General features: G+C 49.5%; 9 protein-coding genes across 9 annotated transcripts; 3 read left to right on the top strand and 6 right to left on the bottom strand.

The window, feature by feature from the left end:
• Nucleotides 1-1,244: 1,244 nt before the first annotated feature.
• On the bottom strand, nt 1,245-1,553 carry H6S33_010537 (uncharacterized protein; the record flags this gene model as incomplete). Its single annotated transcript, XM_044842570.1, has 1 exon — nt 1,245-1,553. The coding sequence occupies one exon, from the start codon at nt 1,551-1,553 to the stop codon at nt 1,245-1,247; it is 309 nt and encodes a 102-aa protein (XP_044696467.1).
• A 1,783-nt stretch (nt 1,554-3,336) lies between these two features.
• On the bottom strand, nt 3,337-5,760 carry H6S33_010536 (uncharacterized protein; the record flags this gene model as incomplete). The annotated part of the gene is made up of 6 exons (XM_044842559.1): nt 3,337-3,597; nt 3,663-3,757; nt 3,863-4,088; nt 4,238-4,411; nt 4,467-5,135; nt 5,188-5,760. 6 exons carry the CDS (start codon nt 5,758-5,760, stop codon nt 3,337-3,339), a joined length of 1,998 nt encoding a protein of 665 aa, XP_044696466.1.
• Nucleotides 5,761-6,381: 621 nt separating this feature from the next.
• H6S33_010535 (uncharacterized protein) lies at nt 6,382-9,155 on the bottom strand (the record flags this gene model as incomplete). The annotated part of the gene is made up of 4 exons (XM_044842548.1): nt 6,382-7,483; nt 7,568-8,721; nt 8,969-8,991; nt 9,062-9,155. The coding sequence occupies 4 exons, from the start codon at nt 9,153-9,155 to the stop codon at nt 6,382-6,384; spliced, it is 2,373 nt and encodes a 790-aa protein (XP_044696465.1).
• A 629-nt stretch (nt 9,156-9,784) lies between these two features.
• On the top strand, nt 9,785-12,786 carry H6S33_010534 (uncharacterized protein; the record flags this gene model as incomplete). Its single annotated transcript, XM_044842522.1, has 3 exons — nt 9,785-10,579; nt 10,666-11,993; nt 12,075-12,786. 3 exons carry the CDS (start codon nt 9,785-9,787, stop codon nt 12,784-12,786), a joined length of 2,835 nt encoding a protein of 944 aa, XP_044696464.1.
• A 1,149-nt stretch (nt 12,787-13,935) lies between these two features.
• On the bottom strand, nt 13,936-14,732 carry H6S33_010533 (uncharacterized protein; the record flags this gene model as incomplete). Its single annotated transcript, XM_044842411.1, has 3 exons — nt 13,936-14,133; nt 14,337-14,566; nt 14,639-14,732. 3 exons carry the CDS (start codon nt 14,730-14,732, stop codon nt 13,936-13,938), a joined length of 522 nt encoding a protein of 173 aa, XP_044696463.1.
• A 793-nt stretch (nt 14,733-15,525) lies between these two features.
• Nucleotides 15,526-16,323, top strand: H6S33_010532 (uncharacterized protein; the record flags this gene model as incomplete). The annotated part of the gene is made up of 2 exons (XM_044842300.1): nt 15,526-15,587; nt 15,642-16,323. The coding sequence occupies 2 exons, from the start codon at nt 15,526-15,528 to the stop codon at nt 16,321-16,323; spliced, it is 744 nt and encodes a 247-aa protein (XP_044696462.1).
• Nucleotides 16,324-17,891: 1,568 nt separating this feature from the next.
• On the top strand, nt 17,892-18,110 carry H6S33_010531 (uncharacterized protein; the record flags this gene model as incomplete). Its single annotated transcript, XM_044842189.1, has 1 exon — nt 17,892-18,110. One exon carries the CDS (start codon nt 17,892-17,894, stop codon nt 18,108-18,110), a length of 219 nt encoding a protein of 72 aa, XP_044696461.1.
• A 383-nt stretch (nt 18,111-18,493) lies between these two features.
• On the bottom strand, nt 18,494-21,085 carry H6S33_010530 (uncharacterized protein; the record flags this gene model as incomplete). Its single annotated transcript, XM_044842078.1, has 1 exon — nt 18,494-21,085. One exon carries the CDS (start codon nt 21,083-21,085, stop codon nt 18,494-18,496), a length of 2,592 nt encoding a protein of 863 aa, XP_044696460.1.
• A 66-nt stretch (nt 21,086-21,151) lies between these two features.
• Nucleotides 21,152-22,264, bottom strand: H6S33_010529 (uncharacterized protein; the record flags this gene model as incomplete). The annotated part of the gene is made up of 1 exon (XM_044841967.1): nt 21,152-22,264. A coding segment is annotated over one exon (1,113 nt), but the record flags the coding sequence as incomplete, so codon positions are not given.
• Between the last annotated feature and the right edge of the window lie 3,031 nt (nt 22,265-25,295).

Genomic DNA, 25,295 nt, shown 5'->3' with positions numbered 1-25,295 from the left:
GAGGTGGGAGGGACCATCTAGGGTTAAGTGACCAAATCCGTGTAAGGCTTCTGAGCTGACAGGTCGTCTAGCTCTGTCCTTAACAGATCCGAAAATCGGATAGTCGATGGGAACGGTGGAGGGGCCAGGGGCGGACATGGTGATAGTCGTAAGGGTTAGTTAGGGTGGAATGGAATGTAAACTATTGAGAAGAGAATCGTCAAGGAGGCAGACAAGAAGGTAGGCAGGCTATCGCTTCAGGTTTCGCTATGATGATGAGCTCTTCAGTGCCAGTAGCGAGGGCGGTATATATAATAGGGACCGCCAGACATTGAGTGAGAGCGCGTGACCCTAGGGTTACCTACGGTTAGGTTGCGCGCCAAAGTCCCGCCGCATCTTATTGCTGATTCGGTGTAACGTTAGTTAGGGTTAGTTAGGGTTAGTTAGGGTTAGTTAGGTTTCTAGTAGTGGAATGTCGGACAGGATTTTGAGGTTGCCCGGGAACCGTCGCCCCACAATTCCGGGCTCCGTGTCTATGGGTCGAACAGGACGACCCGAGTCCATTCCCATCATCAGGTATGCGCGTATAGGGGGTCGTGGTCGTGATTGCGGGGGCGGAGGTGATGGTTGGGGGTTGTTGAGTATGGTAACTCACTGTAAGTCTTGGCAACCCGTCCTGGTTCACTCCCGGCACCGCCACTCACCGGGCGGGTACAACGATCGATGACTGCATGGCACCGAACGCACCGTCTCCAGCCCACAATCATGACGGCGCATGGAATTCAATGATGCCGCGTTTCCCCATCCTCTGCTTCGATGGAATACATAAATTTCGGATTCCGAACTCCGGATTACCGCATTGGGCGAATCCCACTATTTGTCTCCGCTGTCTTCTTACGCTCTCGGATTCTTTACTCCAGGTCACCGCTTTACTAATTTTCAACGCTCGTAACTCTAACTACCCACATCCAGGTTCCAACCACCACCAAATACACATTCAAGTATTTCATTTTTACCGAAAATTGTATTTTGTACACGTAACTGTTGTGAACTATACTGTTATATCAGAAGGCATGAGTCATCGGAAAGTCTGGAAGGTTCCGTGGTATTAGTAATCGGTTGTTATTTTATTAGTATAAAGGGTTGTTTATGTTTTTCGTTGTCTTTTCTTTTCCTTTCCTTTTCTTTCCTTACGCAACATCTTGTATTATACTTTGGGTTATTCCTTTGGGGGATTTACTTCGTTTCAATACATTACTTTACTTTCATTCCACGTTACGTCTGCTGTCCCTCATGCCCTGTGCATCTGCTGTTATAATCTTCACCGCCTCCCTATTCATCGCCGTGTCCTTCTCGGTTAACATGCCGACCGTCGTTCTATCCGTCCTCGTACTGACCTTCACCTCGGTCCTCGTACAGACCCTCGTCGCTGTCCTCCCCTCTGTCCTTGCCCAGACCGCTGTCCCTGCTTTCGTGTATACCACTGCACCACCCCTCGCCCTCGTGCGAGGCCTGTCCTTCCCCTCCGGGAACCTAACCATGTCCCTCGACCCCTTAGCTTCTGCCTCGCCCATGGTTCTTTACAGTAACCAATTCAGATTTGAACGCTCATAACCCTAACTATCCACATCCAGGTTCCAACCACCACGAAATACACATTCAAGTATTTCATTTTGACCGAAAATTATATTTTGTACACGTAACCAAACCAACTTTGAACGCTCGTAACCCTAACTACCCACAACCAGGTTTCAACCACCCCAGATACACATTGATCTATTTCATTTTTACTGAAGATTGTATTTTGTACACGTGACCAGACCAACTTTCAACGCTCGTAACCCTAACTACCTACATCCAGGTTCCAACCACCCCAGATACACATTGATGTATTTCATTTTGACCGAAGATTGTATAATGTACACGTAACCAGACCAGATTTGAAAGCTCATAACCCTAACTACCCACATCCAGGTTTCAACCACCACCAAATACACATTGATCTGTTACATTCTGACCAAAAATTGAATTTTGTACCAATAGAATAACAACGACCTGAAGAAAAATAGATAGAAAAGTGTCACTTCAGTATTCTGTCCTACATTCGAATTCCGATACGTAACCATGAAGGTTGCAATTACCAGTCTTCGGGTTGTATCGTATTATTGTTCTAGACACTACTGAGCAATATTGAATCGCTGGATAGATATGCATGTCTACTAGGACAGCATGTAAAGCAAACACTAATGGTGAAATTGGTTACTACTGTTTGTGATAGCTTGAGAGGTAAAAATATCAATCGAAACAGAAAGTGCATCAGAGTTTGCAATTGAGATTTGTTGGTATGGTTTGCTATGATTCGATTTGTATGCACACTTGTTGTGACAGAATGTAAATCAGGAATAGGAGATAAGATTTGTGAGGATTTTTGGCAATCGCTTGATACGTATGCATATAAATCACAATGGCAAGTAAAGTGTATACCGATAAGAAAAGCTTTCTGTATGATGTTTCAACACTAAATAGGAGTCGATACCTGTCAGAAAAATATTCGAATCAGTAATTAGCAGTGAAATTGGTTGATATCATTAATAATTGGTTCATACTTATACGTTCTTATCAGAACAGCAAATTTAACAGTTGTTGACAAACAAAACCTTTTGTATTATTTACAATCCTTTGATGGGTATGTATCAGGACAGCGAGTGTATCAGAAATTCAAATTCTCATTTGTTACAATCGTTCATCATCAGCAAACCCGCAACCTCCGCCAGACGCTCTGGACGCTCGAGGCGCCCAGGGCGCTCGGTAGACAAACTGCCTCTCCAGACAAGCAGCAGAGCGTTCCTGGCGCTCCCTGGCACTTAGCATTCCGCCCTGGCGTGCACTAGCCCTCCCAACGCGCCCCGACAGTGATACGCTTACCCCGACGCAATGCTCTCTCGCCTGACGCTCTCTCGACGGAATGTTCTCTCGCCTGAGACTACTACCTATCTCCTGGACGCTCCTGGAGCTCTCGCGACGCCTCAGGAAGCGTTTTGTCCGCTCCTGAACCTCTCTGACGACTCCTGGGCATATCACTAATACTTCTGGAGCACTCCCGACTGCTCCAGCGGCGCCCGACGCACCGCATTTTACCTTTCAGTGCCATGTTTTTACCAGGCATACTACTCTTTGCTTTAGTAGGCACTGCTTTGCAGAGCATCCAAAACCGTGATTCTATTACTAAATACTAACACTACAAGCGTCTTGAAATCGCCAATCGAATATAATACAGGTATATAGGTATCTCTCCAAAGCACTCGCCGCTGCTCTCCAAAGCACTCGCCATTGCGCTCCAAAGCACTCGCCGGTGCCCTACAGATCCTTTTCCTCCTCCCCTCCCTCGCGATCCTCATCTTCATCCTCCTCGCCTTCCTCTTCCGCTTCAATGCCCCGAAGTTGAGCCTGAACCACCTCTTCCTGGCCGCCACCGTTGTCGGAGATATCCCCTGGAGCACTCGGAGGTGCTCTCCGAGCATTCCGGAATGCCGCAAGATCCGCCGCTAACGCTTCGTCGTCCTCGCTAAATCCATCTTCCGGTATCACCTCAATAGTGATACCCTTCTTCTCTCGTATCTATCAAGGTTAGCCTCCGTATGCAGAAGAACGCTCCGCCATTGTAGCACCCATCTATAGCATACCTTCTCCCGGAGGTTATCCTTGATCACCTCCAACGTTGCCTCCTGATTCTGCCTACTCCTCCCCTTCCATGTGTTGCTCATCCTGTTGAACGTTTCTACTCGTGTGCAATGTCAGCGCGCGAATCCACTATAGCTCTGGGAGCATCTGTTACTGCTCTCAAAGCACTCGCTATAGCTGTAAGGGGATCAGGGATGCTTACTGACAACACTCTCATTCTGTGACTGGAAATGGTCAGGCTTCACGTATGTTCCCGTTGACCATGCCCGAATGCCATGCCAAATTGCAGTGGATATCAGGCAAATAAATGTAGGGGTAATCCGCTCTAGGAACTCGGGGTCTTTTACCCCTCGTATCCTGACCCCATCAAAGTATTTATAGTACAATATGTCGATAATCTCTGGCGCAAGAAACCGTAGACGGTAGGTCTAGTATCTGTTAGCAGCGTTCGCGAGTGCTCTCCAAGCATTCCGGGTGTCCGGGTGCTCTCCGAGCATTGACACCCGAGTGCTCTCTGGTCATTGACACCCGAGTGCTCTCTTAGCACCCCCGGGTGCTCTCTAGGGATTGATCATACCTCGTAATGCTGCGCAGGGCTCAAGAAGCGATCATTCTTTAAAAGATACTCTACTTGAGCAGCCCTCGCCTCAGGACTCGAGAGCTTTCCAAGCCCATAGATGGTCGAATCCGCCAGGCGCCCTTTAACCTCGTGCATCAAGTGCGAACGGACTCGGGAGTGTAGACTTCTGACCTATCGTTGTCAATTACGCTTCCAGAGCACTCGTCAACGTTTCAAGGGCATTCACCTGTTTGATAACGACCTCGTCCAGATCTACCGCACATCCCACCCTGCGACTGGCAGCTGCCCACATGTTCACTACCAGTACCGTAAGCCTCGCTGCAGGTGGAAAAGGCTCATGTAGAAGAGTGTGGTCCCCGATTAGCGTGCTGCACTCCTTCTCAATCCTCTGAGCCTGCATTGAGAGAATGTTTGCACTCCTCGAGCTAGGTAACAAGGATCTCTGAGATAGGTTGCTCGCATGAATGTTAACAGTGCTCTCAAAGCGGTCGTCAGTGCTATCGGGAATACTACTAACCTCGCTTTCTGCTATAGGAGCATTTCCTTCCCTAATAGACGACGAAAGCTGTGCAATATCGTAGACTCTTGGTTGCGCTTCTGGTAAATATACCTGAGGGCTTGAGGGAATCCGGGGACTGCTCATAGAGCTCTCGCCAACGCCCTCAAAAGGCGGGGAGGAACGATAGGGGCGGTAGGTAGGTGAGGACTCCCCGTATCGAGAGCGCAATGAGGAAAGATCGATATGGCGCGTCGAAGAGCTGTAATCATGATAATAAACAGGTTCAGAAGGCCTAGACTGTGTGGGTATTGGCGGTGCTCTCTGGGATGCATTCTGGCTGGGTGCCGAAGTGGGAGCTGCTCTCCGTACTACCTTTGCACCCAGACGTGCTCCCCTCTAAATCGTTAGCGTTTTGTCCTTAACATTAATGGGTGGGATGGAGTCGAACCTGTACCACATCCACCGACACGTCGGAGGAAGCAATAACCTCCGCTACCGCTCCGGTTGGTCTCCTCCGAGCATTGCCCAGTGCTCTGGCAGTAGTCGGCTGCACTGTACGAGGCCTCTTCCCCGTACTCTGGGATCTCTGCTGAGTGGAGGCTTGAGGTTCTTCCGACTCCTCCGGGTCGTCCAGGTTCTCCTCAGAGCTCTCCTGGGCGTTCTCTGGGGAGTCATCATACTCCGAGTGGCTGGTATCGGCGGTTTCCTCCACCTCTGGCACATCCTCCTGATGTTCCTGCACTTCAACGCTGTCAGTATTGCCATCGGGGAGATGGAATTCTACCCTTCTAGGGCTGCTTCTTCCAGTGGATGTGTCGGTAGAACACAGAAGCCCTTTACGCGCTATTGGGGCGGTTGTCGACTGACTACTCCGAGTGCGGGCTGGCAGTGGAGTCAATGGTCGGCAAGGTATCTCAGACTCGTCAGTCAGTAAATCTTCATGTTCTTCAGGTCGTCTTGGGAGTCGTGGGCGCTTTGGGGCAAGAGATGCTGAACCGGAGGAGCGCTTGGTGGGAGCCATTCTGATGGCTAGCAGGAATATCCTCAGTGCTCTAGGAGCACTCGCGGTATCTTTGATTAGAAATCAATTCTTGGCGAGAAAATTTGCGCCGCTAATCAAGAAGAATTTGCACGGCTAATCCTCCTACGGCAGGGATCCGCTCAACCGCATCATTTGTAATCACTCGTTTTACTGCACTTTGCACTTTCTGAAGCAATACCGAGTGCTCTGAGAGCAATCTAGGAGTTTGACTCGACTCTGAAATAAAAGCAATGCAATTACGACAGGGAATAATCTAATCTAATCTAATCTCATCTAATCTCATCTAATCTCATCTAATACGACAAAACACATCCATTGATATATGCTCGCAAGACAAAGGAAATCCAAAACATCAAATTGTACAGCACCTCCATCTCAGTAGCACTTGCGAGTGCTCAGAGAGCACTCCATACTGCTATTCAAAAACCCATCAATTCATATATGCTCGCAAGACAAAGGAAATCCAAAACATAAAATCGTACCGCACCTCCTCCATCTCAGTAGCAGTCGCGAGTGCTCAGAGAGCAATCTGTACAGCTTTTCAAAGGTTAGTAGTGAGAAATCCGCAGGAAGAGTGGTGAGAGACTATACCAAAGGAGACTAATGATGCCCACCACCATCACCACCACCACCGCCTCCACCGCCTCCAGCTGGCCCACCACCTCCACCACCACCACCACCACCGCCTCCACCACCGCCTCCAGAAGGTCCACCACCACAACCACCACCACCACCGCCCGGAGGTCCGCCCGGAGGAGGAGGAGGAGGAGGAGGAGGTCCGCCCGGAGGAGGATTACCACCACCACCACCACCACCACCGCCGCCCGGAGGAGGATTACCACCACCACCACCACCACCACCACCACCGCCCGGAGGAGGATTGCCACCACCACCACCGCCTCCAGCAGCAGCCGCGAGTGCGTCAGCAGCTCTCTTGGCTGCTATCCCGGCAGGCGTCCAGATTACTCCCTGTGCAAAGTTTGCGTCAGCAACCCCTACACCCAGAGGATACTTCCTCAGGTATTTGGGGTCTAAGTCGTCGATAGCATTCTGCTGTCTATCGCGACGTCTAACAAGAGTCTGGATTAGCCTTTGATTACTGGCATCAGTTCTGGGCAAATATACCCTCAGTCCTTTAGCATTTATGCGGTGATTTCCCTCCTCGTAATCAGAGTCCTCTGCTGGAATATCGATCGTTGTGTAATCGTCTTCCTCGATATGAGGGAATGCTCGTGTCAGCGGCGGTGTTTCAGCACCACCCAAATTAGCACCCGCGCCCGCTCTGTGGAGTACCGCCAGTATCCTCCGAGGCCTGCCAACGCTATTCTTCAACCAACCCTCGACCTCTTCCGAATCAGTGATCTGCACCTCCATCGGCCGAACAGGAGGATTGGATGCCGGTGGAACGTTATCGAGTGCTCCCCAGATACTCCTGATTGCTCTGCCGGGTGGGATGTGCTTCAGGATCAAATTGCAGAGCCCTGGAAACGTTATCTTGATCAGAACTCCAATGAACGAATTCTGATTTCGTCGATGGTTCCAGTCATAGATAGGGGGCGGGGCAACCCTGGAGAATGCTCCTAGAGCATCCGGGTCTACCACCGTAACCATTATGGAAGGTCTATCGAGATCTGCGGACACTGGGTCCCGTTTACGCTTCTTAGAGCGTTGGGCGGGCAGACCACCGTCCTCATCATCATCGCTATCGTCAGCAACTTCTTTATACTCGTGATTTCCCTGCCCCCTCGATAGCTTTTCCTTCTGCCCAACATCACCGATGAGTCACTTCAAAGCGTCTGCGAGTGCTCTGCGGGTTGCGGAATCGCCTCCGTTCCACATAGGCAGGAAACCACGGAGAGGGCGTATGTTCAACACATGGAGGCATAGAGCATTGAACGCTGCTGCTCCGGAAACGGTTTTGTTGACCCAACCGGTGTTCTGCATCTCCGCTTTGAGGCTGTTGCGGATGTTAGTGTACAATTTAGGGAGGTTGATCAAACCTAAAGCCATCTTTGCTTTGTTTGCCTCAGTCATTCTGCCGGGGTATCGGGCTTGAGAGATTGGGGATGATGCTTCTGGAGCACTGGCGTATGCTACCTGAGCACGCGAGGGAGTTTCTGGGGCACGATCTCTGCGGCTTTGCCTCTGCTCTGCCGGTGGAGGGGAACTAGGTATTGGTAGCCGACGGCGACGTCGGGATTGAGAGCTCTGTGAAGCACTGGCGACTGCTTCTGGAGCAGGGGCACCAACTGGGAGTACGGTTCTATGGACAGGGGCCGACGGTTGTGGCGGCGAGCTGCCCAATTCTGGGGAAGTGCTGGAGACTCGTTGAAGTGCTCGTCCTCCTTGGGGTTTTGGGCCTGCTGCTGGGCCTGCTGCTGTCCCTGCTGCTGGTCGCTTTGCGGAGTGTGTTGCTGGGCCTGCTGGGCCTGCTGCTGTGCGTGCTGCTGAGCGCTTTGCGGAGTGTGTTGCTGGGCCTGCTGGGCCTGCTGCTGTGCCTGCTACGGAACCTTCGCTGTCGGACTCGGCTTCAGATTGCACTGATTCCAACTCTTTTGGGAAGAGCCTCGAGTGCCGAGTGGGCGGTGATGAGTGCTGAGGAGATGGTGACGAGTGCTGAGGGGGTGGTGACGAGTGCTGTCGGGAGCTTGAAACCACTCGGGGATGCTTCCGGGAAGACGACGACTGCGGCGGGGGTGTCTCTTCTATCTCTTCTGGGATAGGCTGGAGGCTTTTCTGCTCTTTGCGAGACGAGGAAGGGGAGGACTTCTCGTTCTTCTTCTGCTCCTTCTTCTTCTCCTTCTTCTCCTTCTTCTTCTCCTTCTTCTTCTCCTTCCTTTCCTTCCTTCGGCGTTTTTTGCTATCTGATTCGTCGGTGTCTGGATCGCGATCTCGCTTCTTCTGTGAGCGCTCTGGAGTGCCCTGAGGGGAGGATGAAGGCTATAGTGAATATGTGATGAGTATGGTTCTGAAAGCAATAGGATTAAGGAGGATATACCAGCTTATATATGATCGCTAGGTGTGCAGCTTGAAAGCTTGAACTTGAAACGAAACTTAAAACTTCAAGTTGAAGCCTAAACTTGAAACGTGAGCTGAATGCGCTTTCAAGAGGTATCTTGAAAGCTTAGATAGCAGGGAGGGGCTTGAAGTGATAGGTAGCGCTGGAAGATAGTTAGGAAGCTCTCACGATCTGGAAGGAGGAGAAGGGTGCTCTTATACCGAATACAATCAGCTATTCCAGGGCTCATCATGCTTCCGAGAGCACCCCCGTGTGCTATACGAGCATCCTCGGGTGCTGTACGAGCACCCCCGGTCGCTCCCAACAGTGCTGCATATGGTGCTCCAAGCCGTGCTGAATGTTTGCTCCAATACATGACGTAGATCAATGCTCTAGGCGCACTCGAAGATTCTACTCTGGAGGTTTGATTCAATTGAATGACGTAGATGAATGCTCTAGGCGTACTCGGGAATGCTCTGACGGTAGTACCAACAGTGGTGTCGATTGGATTCCTATGTTGGGTTGGTGTTTGTGTTCTTGTTGGTGTCGGGGCTCTGTGCGCTATGAAGCTGAGTCGGAGAGTGTGTATCCTCTGAGTCCATATCCGATATTAGTATCAAATTTGGCGGTGAGAATGGTCTCTCCATGATCTGAATAGCATCCGCGAGTGCTCAGAGAGAGAGAGCGAATGCTGAGAGGGTAGAACGGAGCATCGTTGGCGGCATGATTGTGGTGATTGTTGTTTCTTCTCGTTGTATGCTTGTGTTTGTGTTTGCATTATTCCATTGGAGATGTATGACGTCAAAATCAGCCTCGCTATGGTGGAGGTGCGAGCGCAAGGCTCACAATCACTTGGCGAGCGCTCTGCAGCGAGCACTCTGTAGAGCACTCTGCACAACCGCTTGGCGGCGAGAGCCTCATTGGATGACAAATCGTTCGTAGAGCACTCTGCACCGCCTGCAGGAAAGAGCCTCCGCCTTGGCAGACTGCAAATTCTCGAGTCCAATGAAATCGTCTTGCCCTTTTTGCAGCAAGAGGTACAGCTCCTCCGGGAATTTTGACAGACATCTTCCAACGATCCATCCTTTGGAAGCAGATGAATGGCTGGGAAATCAATATTCACTGCTGGAGCACGATCAACCTGCAGAGACCCCCGACAACACTGACGAGAGCCCAGAGAGCATTCCCGATTACTATTCAGACACGCATTACGATTCAGAGTCGGACATTTTCGACCAAGATTCGGGTAACAATTCGGACCTCGAATCCGAATCATATTTCGTGATTGAAGAGGCAGATGGCGATTCAAATGGGCATAGTAGGGCATCTACGACAGTTTACGAGGGTGCTGGGGAGCCACTTTACCGCTCGGAGGACTACGACGAGTGCTCACAGAGACTTCTCCAATACCCATGGCACCCATTCTGGTCAGTATACGAGTTCAGAATAGCACGCTATTTCACACTGTCCAAAGCCTCACAGGGGAACATTGACAGCTTCTTTCTACACGCTCCGCCGAGTAGTGGCGAGTGCTCCTACAGCACTGGGCGGGGTTTTATCAAGAGGTTGGAGGAAATGAACGATATACTGGGAAAGGCGAGCTGGAATCATTCGGAGGTGGATATTGGGGGGGAGAAGATCTCTTACTACTACCGGGATCCAATGGTAGTCGTCCGATATCTTCTAGGGCAACGTGCCTTCCGGGAGTCATTGGTGTATTCGCCCGTGGTGGAGCATAATGAATTCGGCGAGCGAATGTACGGGGAAATGCATACAGGAGATTGGTGGTGGGAGATACAGGTCCGTAAACTTCACCCTGTCAACTTGAGGTGCTCTATGAGCAGTCGATGATGCCACAGGAGCAGTCGCTAATGTCTTCTCGACAGAATACGTTACCGGAGGGGTCCACTGTCATACCAATTATCTGCGCGTCGGATGGCACACATCTGACAAATTTCAGCGGGGACAAGAAAGCCTGGCCAATCTATCTTACCATCGGGAACATCAAGTCGTCGGTGCGCAACAAGCCCACAGGGCATTCATTCATTCTCCTAGGGCTGCTACCAGTGCCACCGAAGCTCGGAAAGAATACAACACTCGCTAATTGCGTTTTAAGACGTCAGAGTCAAATGGCACTGCATCGTGCCCTTGGGGAGATCTTTCAAAGCATTCGCGAGTGCTCTCAGGAGGGCGAGCTAATCAAATGCGCCGATGGCTACGAACGACTATGCTTTCCGGTGCTCTCGGGCTGGATCGCCGATCAACCCGAGCATTCAAACTTGCAAAACATTAGCACTAGTGCTTGCCCGAGATGCGAGGTGGAGTTTCACAATCTTGGGAGCACTCGTCGAAGCTCTATGCGCAATCACGAGGACTACAGGGAGAGGGTACAGCTATTTGGCGAGAACCCGGGCAATCTAGAACCGGTAGAATACCTTGTTGGGAGATCCGTCAAAACACTCTTCAATGCTTTCTGGGGTATGCCGAGGGTTAATCCGTACGATCTCAATAAACCGGACATACTGCACAATATTTACCTGGGGATGTTGAAGCACATGATGGAGTGGATTCAGGGTTTCTTGAAGAAGCATCATCGATTGGAGGAATTCGACAAAGCTTGGGCTTCGATTGCGCCTTACCCTGGACTAGCAGTACCAAACAAGGCATATCGTTCTACCACCCAATGGCAAGGGAAAGAGATGCGGAATCTGGGGCGGGTCGTTCTAGGAGCACTCGCGGCTGCTCTGAGAAACCCGGGAGTGGCTGTCAGGAGCGACTTCGCAAAAGCTTTGAAATGCGTTCGAAGCCTAATAGACTTCCACTTAATGGCGCAATATAGGAGTCATACAACGAGCACACTGGACTATATGGAGAGCTATCTCGAGGATTTCCATAAACACAAGGATATCTTTTCAGAATTCAGGGCGTACAAGAAGACGTTAAAGGATGCGAGAGATCGAACGAAAGCAATTAGTGGCTCCCAGAGCACCCAGCGAGGCTTGGAGGAGATCCGGGAGATTCGGGAAAGATCGCACTTCAACTTCATCAAATTGCACGTCTTAATGCACTACCGGGAGCACGTTGAGCGCTTTGGTAGCATTCCTCAATACTCCACGGACGTCAGCGAGCTTGCCCATGTACGGCAGGTAAAAGAAGCTTACAGAGCGTCCAACAAGGTTGATGCTGCGACGCAGATACTGGACTATGGAGGGAGGTGATTGGCGTTAGAGATTCGAATTCTGAATCTGAAAGACATCGTCGGAGGTTCTGAGAGTACTGACGACATCCTCTGGAGCCATCGGGATAACCTCAAGGAGTTGCTCGACATTTTCAACATCGAGGGCCGCAAGAAAACGCCAAACGAACGCTCAATAGTAGAAAGCGGACTGCCACTGAAGCGTCTTTGCAACCCCTCCGCGAAATCGGAAAGACTTTTCAACGTGGCAGACGGACTGCAAATGAGCCATATCACGCTATATCGCCTGATAAAGGAGTATGCCGAGGATGCGGGATGCTCTCAGAGCTTTGCCGGAAGCTCTGAGAGCATGTTGGAGCACCGGGTGGTGGTTTTCACATGCTTGCAGGTTCCAATACCAATCTTCCAAAGGCCTGACGTATACGAGGTTCACAACATCAGGTGTACGGGAACAGCATCTTTTAGGAAGGGGAAAATAAGAAAGGATTGGGCATGGATATCGGTAGGTTCTTCAGAGCAGTGGGGAGTGTTTCGGGGACGCTTACCAGGACGTTTGGAGGCTCTGTTCAAGGTGCGGGATAGCACAGGGCGCGCACATAGACTATGTGTAGTTGAGCTGCTTGAGGTGAAGGATCGTTGTATCGCTGATAGCTCACATGGGCTGCTGAAGGTCTGTAGGAGGAGGAGGAAGAGGATGTGGGTCGTGAATATTCGGAGTATATTAGGAATGGCCTATTTGTTCGAGGTGGATGCTGGCAATTGGCTGGTAAATACTAGGATAGATTTGCGTACGTGGAATGAATTCAGTTGAATGCTGTAAAGCATTCCCGAGTGCTATGCAGTGATGTGAGAGGATCACCGAGTGCTATGCAGTGATGTGAGAGGCTTACCGGGTGCTATCCAGTGAGAGCATTACCGAGTGCTATCCAGTGATGTGAGAGGATTACCGAGTGCTATCTAGTGATGTGAGAGGATTACCGAGTGCTATCCAGTGATATGAGAGGAATACCGAGTGCTATCCAGTGATATGAGAGGAATACCGGGTGCTATTCAGTGAATGCTCTGAGGGCAGTGGCGAGTGCTCTACGAGTGGAATGTTAGACCCAATAGGACCGTCTAATTCAAAATTCGTGTCGTTCTGCTAGTACGCATGCGGATTGGAAGAGGGAGGTGAGTATCGGCCGCTCAGTATCTGAGTCTGACTATCCAGCAAGCCAGCTCCAGGAGGGCGCGGTAGGCAGGCATTGGTCTTCCGACCAGTAAAGTCATCCTGCACCTTTTTCCAGTCCATGTTTGCTGCTTATGCATGGACATTGAGCTTTTCAGACGAGCCGTACCATGGCCTCAACCTCAAGGCTTATGCCTTCCACGAATCGACAGATACATACACGTTCGTCAAAGGTTTGGTAGCCATCTCCAGTATACACGACAGTGCTCGTATCAGTATTCCGCGACTGACCGTTCAGCGGCGTGAAGAATACCCACGTGAGATATCGTTTGAGGGACCGGCGATGCCTACCTTGCCTTTGAAGAAAGCGTATCGATTCATATGGGTCTAAGTGGGGGGTCTCCCACCTTGAATAGTATTATTAAAGATGTTTCCGCAGCTCTACGAGCATTGGTCAGTGCTATGGAAGCATTCGTGGTGCTCTCCGGACGTGAGCAATATCTCTTGGCAGTGCCTGGAAAAACTCATTGACGAAGAGTGTCTTGGCGTGGGCGATATGCTCTGGCGGTGCCTGGCGAGCAGCTCGTTGAAAATGCTCTCCTGGCGCAGATAGTACTGACGAGTGCTCTCTAGGCGTGAGCGATATGCTCTGGCAGTGCCTGGCGAGCAGCTCGTTGTGATTTGATCTCCTGGCGCAGATATTACTGACGAGTGCTGTCAGGGCGCTGACGCTGTCTCCTGGCAGGCCCCGACACGTCCGTGATTCGTTGCCAGTCCCTGGGCGGAAACTCATTAGTTGATCGTTCTCCAGACGCAGGAGGCATACCCAGGCGTGTCATGGTGGAGGGAGCATCGCCGGGTGCTCTCAGGACGAGCACCATATCGCCTGGAGGTGCATGACGCGTGAAAGTGCACGACGCGCCTAGAGAAGATTGCGGAGAGAGCATTGCTGGGTGCTCTATGGATGTAGGTGATATCGCTCAGAGTACTCTGTAGACAGTAGCATTAGCGAGTGCAAAGAAGCTCATTAGGGAGTGCGAATATGCTGCTCTGACAGCGGACTGCTTGGAGCGAGTGCTCGAGTTGCAGTCGTGAAAAGCTCTCTTCTCTGACGTGGTCAGATGATTGGCACTGCGCTTTGGCGGAGTGTATAGACGATTATGCACCCTGGTGCTGCCAGCCAGAGAACATACTGCTCTGGGGGCGTCGGGCGCGGATGCTAGGATCGCCTGGCGCGAGCACCCTGCTGTGGCGATGCCTGGCGCGAGCACCCTGCTGTGGCGACGCCTGGCGTGAGGACCCTGCCCTGGCGATGCCTGGCACGAGCACTCTGCCCTGTCGGCGCCTGACGTGCCTGGCGCCCAGGGCGTAGGCGCTGCGCCCTGAGGAATAGTAGAGTTTGCTGATGATGAAGGTTTGAAAGCTATGAATATTTATTAGCGCAGTAAAATACTGAAATTGATACTCAATGTATTTGATGGCTTGATTGGTATACCATGTTCTGGATCAATATTGAATAGATTGAATACTGCACTACGGTTTGCAAAATATCTTCTCCCAAAACACGAGGTTGCGGCTTTCCAATCCATTCTGAAATATATACAATCTATGATCATATTCTGAACATGAGACTGAACAATATTCAGCACTTATATCTAAAACTCATTGTTTTAATTGATAACAGTCTTCATAACGTGTATCCTGATATTTTGTATTTTTGTAAACGGGTAGGAATTTGACGATGTCCGCAAGATAACATCTGTTCCACCTCACCTACCTATTAACAGTATGCGCCCGAATTCCCCCAAGCCTTTAGAATTAGGACTATGAATGCTTTTGATTGAGAATGTCATATTTGAGCTGACTGGCGGTCAGTAAAGCAGTCAATTGCTTGAACGTTCTCAGTGTAACCCAATTCAGATCCTAAAACCTTGTCCGATTTCATAGATCGATTGAATAATATAGTAGGTTACAAAGGGTCGAATTGATCAGAAAAATTCTATGGATTTCTAGAAGATTCCGTCGATTTCAAGGGTATGAGTCACTTTGGATTTGTGATTGCTAAGCTTTCTTTATGTATATTAAGGGGCTTTGCCCTCGATTTTATTCTCTTTCCCTCTCTTTTCTTCTCTTTCTTTTCGTATCCAAAGGCATAGGTAATCTACGCTGGCTATTGCTATTCAAGTACTATTTTCTCTTCCTTTATAAGGAGGCCATCTCACTTCTCCGACCTTAACACCGCTAGTCCTAAACTATTGCAAGTTTCTTCATCCCCTCTCGCTGACTAACTTACTAGCCCCCATGACCATCTCCCGTACCCTGCGGAATACTCGCTACCCAACTCCCTAGGATTACGTTGGGTCGTAATCCGCACTATACGCCATGTCCACCCCCAACCGACCTACATGTATCTCATCTAACAAAATCGAGCAGTTTAACCATCAGTACGAATAGAATACTGCTGCCCTGTTTGACCACCTCCCTACTATGTTTTAAAGCATCCGACATGAGAGGGATAGTGCTCGTACACTGCTCTCCGCCGCCCACAAAACCATTGACTACCTGGAAGAGCAAGTAATACAGGTCAACCTTGACCTCAATGTTGACCACACTGCCCCTGCCCCCAATGTTCCTGTCCCCGTTTTCGCTGCTACTGCACCAACCACTTTCTCCACCTTTGGGTCTGAAACGTTCCCTGAAAAGTTCGATGATATCCGGACCAAAATCCCCGGATTTGTTACCCAACTCCGAATGAAGCTCGAAGTCAACCATAATCATTTCGGCAATGGGACAGCAAAGGTTATCCATGCGGTCACCTGTTTGGAGGGAAGAGCCCGCGATCAGGTCATACAACTTGTTAACGCCAATCCTGCTGACTTCTTTTCCTCCGTCACCTTCTTCGTCGCCCACATGGAAGGCTCATTTAGAGAACTAAACACTCAAAGTACCAACCACCGCCAACTCGTCCCCCTGAGGCAAGGCAAAGGAGACTTTGCCACCTACTACTCACAGTTCATCAGAAACGTGTCCCACTTGCATTACAACAAAGGAGTCAAGATCGACGAATTGCCGGAAAGATTGTCGGACAACTTTAGAGACGTCATGACATATCGAACGGACAGACCCAATATGGTGGAATCATATTTGACCATGTCAGTGACGATCGAAAACCACATGTAACTGACATGCTATGATGAGGCACAACCGTGACTTCCTTTCGAATAGTGTAAATAAAGAGAGCGAGTTTTGATGATACTCGTTCAGAAAGAAGAAAATGGCAGTTTGTATGTTTGAACGTTCCCAAGTCTAGAAAATTATAACTTTAATGGGTCTCCTCTCTATTAAAGATCCGTTGATGATGAGAGGCCAACCTGGGCCAACACCGAGTGCCTTATAGGAATACGGCACGTTTGCTCAAGTTCTTTTTCCGACTGACAATCTGCCTGTTGATAGTCGGGGGTACAGCAACTATTTTTTATCAAGGGAGAGGAGAGTAACTACAACACCTTGAATGAACTTCTGTCCGAGTCAAATCATGCAATTTGCCGAAAGCTGTGGTCGGAATCTTAAGAACTATTGGAAACAGCCGACCAGATAATAATTGTTTATTCTAACTTTATTAGAACCGATTTGAGTGTTTGTAAACCGAAGTTTTGCTTTAGTAGCTTGAGTCGCACTCCCACTCCCCAAAGATGCTCCGGAGCAAAAAAGGAGCATTCCGGCAGTTTGACACTGTGGAGGTTAGTGTTGGGGATTAAAACCTGTTTTTTGAATTAGATTTCCCATTGGCTCCGGGACACCGCCAGAATCATGTCTGTCGTTCTAAAGCATGGTCTTTGAGCGTTGGTTGCAGAGATATGAAACCTCAAAGATTCGACTGCCTAGGTAGGGAACTCCCGTCCTGGGTTCCCTGTGCTATCAGCCATCTTTGTACTTCTGTTCCAGGCTTGCTCAGCGCCCTATTTTTAACTTATAAGACTTCTTACTCATCGAGATCCCTGTCCTCTATACGAATAAAGGTACGAGCCCAACTGCTCTTGTCTTCACACGTCGATGAAGAACAAACTGCTGTTACTTAAGGTCGGTGGCTTAACTGATGAAATAGGTTCTTTTGTAACAGCCTCATAGTGGCACTGTTACATTACTCTCCTCTATGGTAGACTCGTTTTCAGTCCACTGTAGTGTTACTGGAATATTAGTATTTGGCATAGAAGAAAAACAGTAGCTCTATTGGTGATTACGTACAAACTACATGTCTGTTTCTATCTCCATCAGAGAAGGAAAACTCTAAAATGAAACGCCTTTTAAAACAAAGAAAATGACATATTCTCCACTCTTGTCGTAGAACCTTCCGTTCCACTAGTGGAGATTTCGATGTTAGCAAGAATCTCTCTTTTTCCCTTGTCTTTTTTACGTGGGTTTCCTCACGCTTCGGTTTTCTATCGTTTCTTGCATTGTTTTCAGGGAAAAATGGTATCCGAACTCTGTCAGACAGATGAAAAACCTGGGACAGGAGAGTTGGTTTTTGTTCCCAGATTTCTTCTGAGATACAGAGCTACTCAAGCCGTGTTTTGAGGATCCCTAAAGTTTCACCGTATTTTCCGAGGTTTTTGCGGGTATTTTTGATGAAATACTTTCAGGGCCTCATCGGCTCTTCTTTGCAGAATTTCATATGGTTCCCAGGAGTCTTCCGAACGATAGCCCTCCTAAACAATGCGATACTCTACAAACATTTTCTAATGCCTAGCATGTTGCCATCGGCTATTAGCTATTTGTCGGAGAACGTGACTGTATTCTCCTTCGACCTCATATGGAGTAGGAGGGACTTCAGTGCGTCGAGGGTATTTCAGTCCCCGATAGGACTCCAGCAGAAATATTTGGAAGTCATCATGAATGTTCCATTGAGAGGGAAGCTTCAGCCTGTAGAACGCAACAACAAGTTTCTCATCAACCTCAAAGAGACATAGTTTCTTGTAGTCAAGCTTGCTTGAGGGTCGATCTCAAGGGGGCGAGTAGCGAGTATTCCGCAGGGTACGAAGAGTGTAGTAGGGGACGGTATGGGAACTCGTAATAGGGGTTCTAAGGGACTCTGGCATCGGTAAGGGTCACGAGACAAGGGGAAGCGAGGCGGTGGTCTTCTTGAGTAAAGAAGAGGACGATAATATTGTATAGCAATAGACAGCGTAGATACAGAAGACGTTGCGTAGTAAAAGAAAGAGAAGGAAAAGAACAAGAAACGGAAGCAAAAACCCCTTAATATACCCAAGGAAATCCTAGCGATGACAAATCCAAAGTGACTCACACGCTTACGACCCACGGAACCCAATAGAATCAAATAGAATCCTTCTGACTAATCCAACTTCTCGTAACCCAGTATATTCACTAGTCGATCCATGAAAGTAGCCCCCCCCTTCAAACGCGAGCTCCTGCGAGCCTTAACCTTAATCTTTCCTTCCAACGGTCCAGGTTTATCGGGGTAACATGTATGGAAGACATCAACGGCGGCGGCATTTTCGTGGTATGCGGCGGGCTCCCAGGTGGGGTCAGTATAGCCTATCCATTTAACAAAGTATTGCAGGCCGTTATTTCTTGTTTCCCTCGAGTCCAAGATTTCCTCAACTGCATACTCCTCCTCCTGTTCAACGATAATAGGCGGGGGTGGTGGTTGAGTTTGCCCTGGAACGGGGTCATTTGCAGCGGGGTTTAGCAACGATACGTGGAAGACGGGGTGCACCTTCATACTCCTAGGCAGGTCGATTCGGTACGCATATGGCGATATGAATTCTTTGACGGGGAATGGTCCCAGCTTCTTCCAGTCCAACTTCCGAGAGTTACGGGTGGTTCGGATGTTTTTTGCTGAAACAAACACCATATCGCCAATGTCGTACCGCGGAGCCGGCGTTCGTTTGGTATTGACGGCCTGTTCTTGTTGGTCTTGCGCTGTGCGGATATTGGAGCGTAGGTGTTGGTGGAGTTCTTTCATCTTCAAAGCGAACTCTTTAGCATTAAGGCTTGGTGGGGTCCTGTCAAGCGATTTGATCGTCACTGTGAACCGAGGGTGGAAACCATAGTTCGCCAAGAATGGTGTAGCTTTGGTAGATGCGGAGACCTGATTATTGGCGGAGAATTCTGCCATAGGAAGCCATTTTACCCAATCGTCCTGTTGATAAGAGACATAACCACATAGATATTGCTCCATTACGGCGTTCAGCCTTTCAGTTTGGCCGTGGGTCTCCGGGTGGAAGACGGTGGACATTCTTGCTTCAATGTTGAGGTGTTTGCAGAGAGCCTTCCAGAACTTGGCTGTGAATTGCGTACCGCGGTCGGAGGTGACATGTGTGGGTAGCCCATGGAGCTTCCATATATTCCGCAGATATAGTTGGGCGACATCTTCGGAGTTAACGGTGGTATTAAAGGGCAGAAGATGTCGCATCTTTGTTAACCGGTCAACAACCACCATAATTGCATCGTACCCTTCGCTCTCCGGTAGGCCAGTGACGAAGTCCATTGATACCTCCTGCCATGGTTGTTCGGAAATTGGTAAAGGTCGAAGTACGCCGAGCTTTCCATGGGTGTTGGGTTTGCTTCGTTGATAGGTGTGGCAGTTCCGAACGTAGCGGGCAATATAATTCCGCATAAGGGGCCAGTAGTAGTCTCGACTGATAAGTTCGAATGTTTTTTCACGTCCAGGTTGTCCGGCGGAGGCAGCGTCATGGTAAAGTTGGAGGATTCGGAGCTTGAGAGGGTCGTAGTCGGGTACATATATGCTGCCTCGGTAAAGCAACCGGCCTTCAACTTCGGTGCATTCGCCGAGTGATATGTCCTTTGATTGTCGCTCACCTTTGTTCCGCATATCCAGTATCTTTTGTGGAAACGGGTCAGCGCTATATTCTTCATCGAATAGACTATTCAGTGAGGCGTTCTTTTCAGCGGGCTCATTTGAGAAAGAATCCGCCAAGAAACTTAGCTTTGCATCAAGATTTTCCTTCTTCCTTACAACTTGACTCTGGTGTAATTGTCTTTCATCCCCCTCTCCAGGGAGATCTCCTGATCTTCTTGTCAACGCGTCCGGTTTCCCTCCTTGTTTCCCTGGTCGGTACTTGATGACAAAATTAAACCGTGATAAATACTCCGCCCACAGGGCTTGTCTCCGGTTGAGTTGTTTAGTACTCATAAAGTATTCGAGATTCTTATGATCGGATATGACGGCGATTGGGTGTGCAGCCCCTTCCAGTTCCGGTCGCCATTCCTCAAAGGATCGAATAATCGCCAGTAATTCCTTGTCGTAAATTTCGTAGTTGCATTCGGCGGGGGAGTGCTTTTTTGAGAAGTATGCGACGGGTCGAAGGGTACCATTATCATCATATTGGGAGAATACACCGGCAGAGACATAGTCAGATGCATTGGTCTCCACGGTAATTTTTTTCTCCGGGTCGAAATGAGTAAGGATGGGAGCGGTGGTAAAGGCTTCTTTCAAGGCGTTGAAGGCAGTTTGGGCTCCGGGTGTCCATTCGAACGATATATCCTTGCGTGTCAGTCTGGTAAGGGGGGAAGTTAGTTCCGAGAACCCACGTATGAATTGGCGGTAAAAATTAGCGAAACCTAGAAATGCTTGCATATCCTTAACTGTTTTGGGGACGGTCCAATTCTTCACTGTCTCCACTTTCCTTGGATCGATTTTAATACCATTGGGTTCGATGATGAGGCCGAAGTAGGTGGTGCTTTGTGTATGAAATTCGCATTTCTCTGGTTTCAGCAGTACTCCATTTCTTTGTAGGGCTTCCAAGACCTTTTCGACGTGTACTTGATGTCTCTCGAAGGTGTCGCTGTAGATGAGAATATCGTCAAGATAGGCTGTACAGAACATATCAAGGTAGTCACGGACGCAATCATTGATAAAATGTTGAAAGGTGGCCGGCGCATTGGTAAGGCCGAAGGGCATCACTGTATATTCAAAATGTCCGTAACGCGTACGGAAGGCTGTTTTCCATTCTTCACCCTTAGCCATTCAGATCTGATTATACCCTTGGCGAAGGTCAAGCTTGGTGTACCACTTGGCTTTGGAGAGGCGGTCGAGAGTTTCCCGGATGAGCGGCAGCGGATAGCGGTTTTTTACAGTGAGTTCGTTGAGGCCACGATAATCGACACAGAGACGGAGTGTTCCATCGGCTTTTTTAACAAATAGGACAGGGGCACCGGCAGGCGAAGAGCTGGCCTGAATGAAGCCTTTTTGGAGGTTGTCCTGTATGTATTGCTTAAGTACGATGAGCTCCTCACTGGACATACCATAAAGTGGCCCAAACGGGGACTCCTTTCCTTCCTTAAGCGGTATTTTATGGTCATAGGAGCGGCGAGGCGGCATCTCGTTAACGAACTTCTCGTCCATCATCTTATGGAACCTCTTGTATCGGGTTGGGACTCGGTTCCTCCAGTCTTTCTTAAGGGGCTCGCCCATGGCTCGGTCTATTTCCTCGATAGTTGTACTGAAGATTTGGAGCTTGTCCCTTCGAGCGAAGCGGCAGAGAGCCGCTGAACTGACGAGGTGGAAACGGGGTGGTGGTGTAATCCCTCTGATGGGAACGGGTGTTACGGAGGAGTTGCACTTGCGCTTGCAGTATTCGGAGTCGAACAGTATGCTATTGTCCTTAAACCGTAATGTGGCGTCGTGTAATTGGAGCCAAGGAATTCCGAGTACGAGTGGGTATGAGCCGAGTTTAGTGACGAAGAAGGGGATAGTTTCATGGTGGGAGTCAATCGATAGCGGTAGGTAGCAGAGGTAGGTAATCTGTCCGGAGGATATGGGCCGTCCGTAGATGACTTCAAGAGTACGGGGTGATTTAAGGGGAAGAAATGGGAGGTTGTTATGGCGCGCGAATGTTTCATCAATGAATGCGAACCCGGAGCAACCGGTATCAATCAATGCGTAGGTTTGAATGGGTATTTTATTGTTTACAATTTTACACGAAGCAACAAAATGATCCCCATCCAATTTATCCTCCACAGATGATACCGAGAAGCCAGAGATAGAGAACGCAGACAAAGGAGAAACATTAGAAGGTCCCGGGCAGGGGCCATTAATCAAGCCCGGGACTACTGAAAACCCGACTCGGAAGAGGCCGGACTAGCGATCGGTGGGGGAGCGGGGTCGGCGGCATTATGAGCGGGTACGAGCAGGGCGCCCCTCATAACTGGTTGATTACCACGTGGGCGATTGGCAGAGGGGCAGTTGGTGAAGACATGGCCGGGGTTGGCGCAGTACATACAGAGCTTGTTGTCCCTTCGCCATTGTTTTTCGGCAGCAGAGGTTTTACGTTGCCCATTGACGAAGGTGTAACGTTGTTCAGCGGCAGGACGTTGAGCGGGACGGCCTTGGAAGGTGGAGAGGTCCATTGGGGCGAGGCCTCCGGCGGTGTGAGATGGGTGTGCGACAGCGGCGGGGGCGGTTAATTGTCCCATCGTATCCCGAATGGCCCGTTGTTCAGCTTTACGGCCCCGAACCTGGTTGTCAATTGTCATCAACATGGTGGCGTATGCCTCGACGGTATTAGGCCTGTCGGTCCGGTATGTCATGGTGTCCTTCAGGTCTTCCGACAGTCCTTCAGCCAGGGCATCGATCTTGGCTCCTTCGTTGTAGTCCAGGTATGCCACAATGCGGAGGAACTGCGAGTAATAGGTGGCGAAGTCCCCTTTGCCTTGCTTCAGGGCGACGAGTTGGCGACGGGTGGTGCCTCGGGGGTCTGGGTCTCCAAACGAGGCTTCCAGGTGGGCAACGAAGGCAGTGACGGAGGAGAAGGGGGCCGCAGGGTTGGCGTTAATGAGTGGAACGACCTGGTCAAGGGCCCTTCCTTCCAAGCGACTGACGGCGTAAATAACCTTTGCTGCTTCGTTTCGGAACCGATCGTGGTTGACTTCAAGTTTCATTCGAAGTTGGGTGGTGAATCCGGGGAGCTTGGTACGGGTGCCATCGAATTTTTCGGGGTCTGGAAACTTTTCGGACCTGAAGGCGGGGGCAGTAGCGGGTGGGGGAGCAGCGGCAACGGGGACAGCGACGGTAGGGGCGGGGGCGGTACGGGCGGCATTGAGGTCGAGGTTGAGCCGGGTTACCTGCTCCTCGAGGTTGTCAATGGTTTCATTGGCAGCGGCGAACTGTGTACTAAGGGTGTCCCTCTGGAGGCGGATGCGCTGGACAAGGACGGCGATGTTGTTGAATAATTCGGCAGAGTCGACCTCATACTGCCGCTTGAATTCTTCTACATCGTTGGGTGGGGCCCATGTAGGTGGGTCGGGGGTAGACATGTCGTACGGTGCGGATGACGACGCAACGTAATCTCAAGGGGGCGAGTAGCGAGTATTCCGCAGGGTACGAAGAGTGTAGTAGGGAACGGTATGGGAACTCGTAATAGGGGTTCTAAGGGACTCTGGCGTCGGTAAGGGTCACGAGACAAGGGGAAGTGAGGCGGTGGTCTTCTTGAGTAAAGAAGAGGACGATAATATTGTATAGCAATAGACAGCGTAGATACAGAAGACGTTGCGTAGTAAAAGAAAGAGAAGGAAAAGAACAAGAAACGGAAGCAAAAACCCCTTAATATACCCAAGGAAATCCTAGCGATGACAAATCCAAAGTGACTCACACGCTTACGACCCACGGAACCCAATAGAATCAAATAGAATCCTTCTGACTAATCCAACTTCTCGTAACCCAGTATATTCACTAGTCGATCCATGAAAGTCGATTGGCAACCATATTGCGTTGGTCCATCATCACCTTATCCCCATCTTCAGGTTCTGGAGCTTTCATATGCTTCTGGTCATATCATTTCTTCTGCCGGGCCTGTGCCTTAAAAATATCAGTCCTCATAGTTTTCCAAAGAGCGTTCCACTTGAACTTTAGTACGGCGCTGGAAACATTGGCATTGTCTAGCTTCCTTCTGTGCGAATGCCAATTGGAATCAGGCTTGAACCCATAGTTCACGTAGAACTGAAATACTTTAGTGGACTATTGGGTTGCCGTTTTGTAGGTGTACTCTGCAAGCGGGAGTAACCCTGCCCAATCATCCTACTGGTAGGACCAAAAGTTTCTGAAATATTGCTCTAGCGTTTGATTGACCCTCTCAGTTTACCTGTCAGCTTGAGGACGATATGCCGTAGACATACAGAGGTTGACTCCGAGAAGCTTGATCAATGAATGCCAGAACTTGCTTTCGGATCTGAAGTCCCGATCAGAAATGATTTCTTCAGATAGTCCATTTAGTCGCCATATTTCTTGAAGGAATATATGCGCAAGTTCCTTGATTGTTGCCTCGGTCTTGAGCCGTATGAAGTGGGTGATTTTGGTAAAGCGTTCAACAATAACCCCGATACGGGTATAGGCCTCAGATTCTGGCATACTGATGAAAAAGTCCATCGAGATGGAGCTGCAAGGTGTATTGGGGACCTCTAAATGTGGTAGCTTCCTGTACTTCTCATGACTGGAGCTTTTATTGCTTTGACATGTATCGCAACTCCGTACGTATTCTCCCATATCATTGTCCATCTTTGGGCAAAAGAACAGTGCCCGAAGATGCTCTGCAGTTTTGAATTAACCCAAGTGGCTTGCGGGCTTCGAATCATGTAGGGCGCTCATGATTTTTGGTTTGAGCTCTCGGTGATTTGGAATGTACCATCTTTTTTTCTAAAAGACATCACCGTCTCTCAAAGTCAGGTTTCGGTCTACTGGCTTACCGAAGGTGTGATCCACAGCCTGCTCCAAGGAGAATTACTCAGGGTCTGAAGCTGAATGAGGCCGGATTTTGTCCAGAAGCACCGATGTGAGTTTGCAGACCTGAGGTGATTTTGGCCATTAAGGTTTGATCGTAACGGTTGGTGGTTGTACAGAAACCATTCTGCTAGGGCAACTCAGGACAGGATTCTGAGGTTGGGCGAGAACCGTGGCCGTACAATTCCCGATTCCGTTGCTATACGTTGGCCAAAACTAATAGAATCCATCACCTTCGTCAGGTATGTGGCTAAAAGGCAACATGATTGTGATATCTGGAGTGGAGGTAGTGGCTGGGGGCTGTTGAGTTTTAGCACGGGTTATCTACGGCTAGGGGTAGATAGGGTTAACTAGGGTGACAGGCCAAACTAGGGTTAGGCAGGTATAGCTAGGGTCA

Source organism: Morchella sextelata, assembly GCF_020137385.1.
Source record: "Morchella sextelata strain SCLS chromosome Unknown scls_5, whole genome shotgun sequence".
Lineage (NCBI taxonomy): Eukaryota > Fungi > Ascomycota > Pezizomycetes > Pezizales > Morchellaceae > Morchella > Morchella sextelata.
This window is presented reverse-complemented; position numbering and strand designations above follow the sequence as displayed.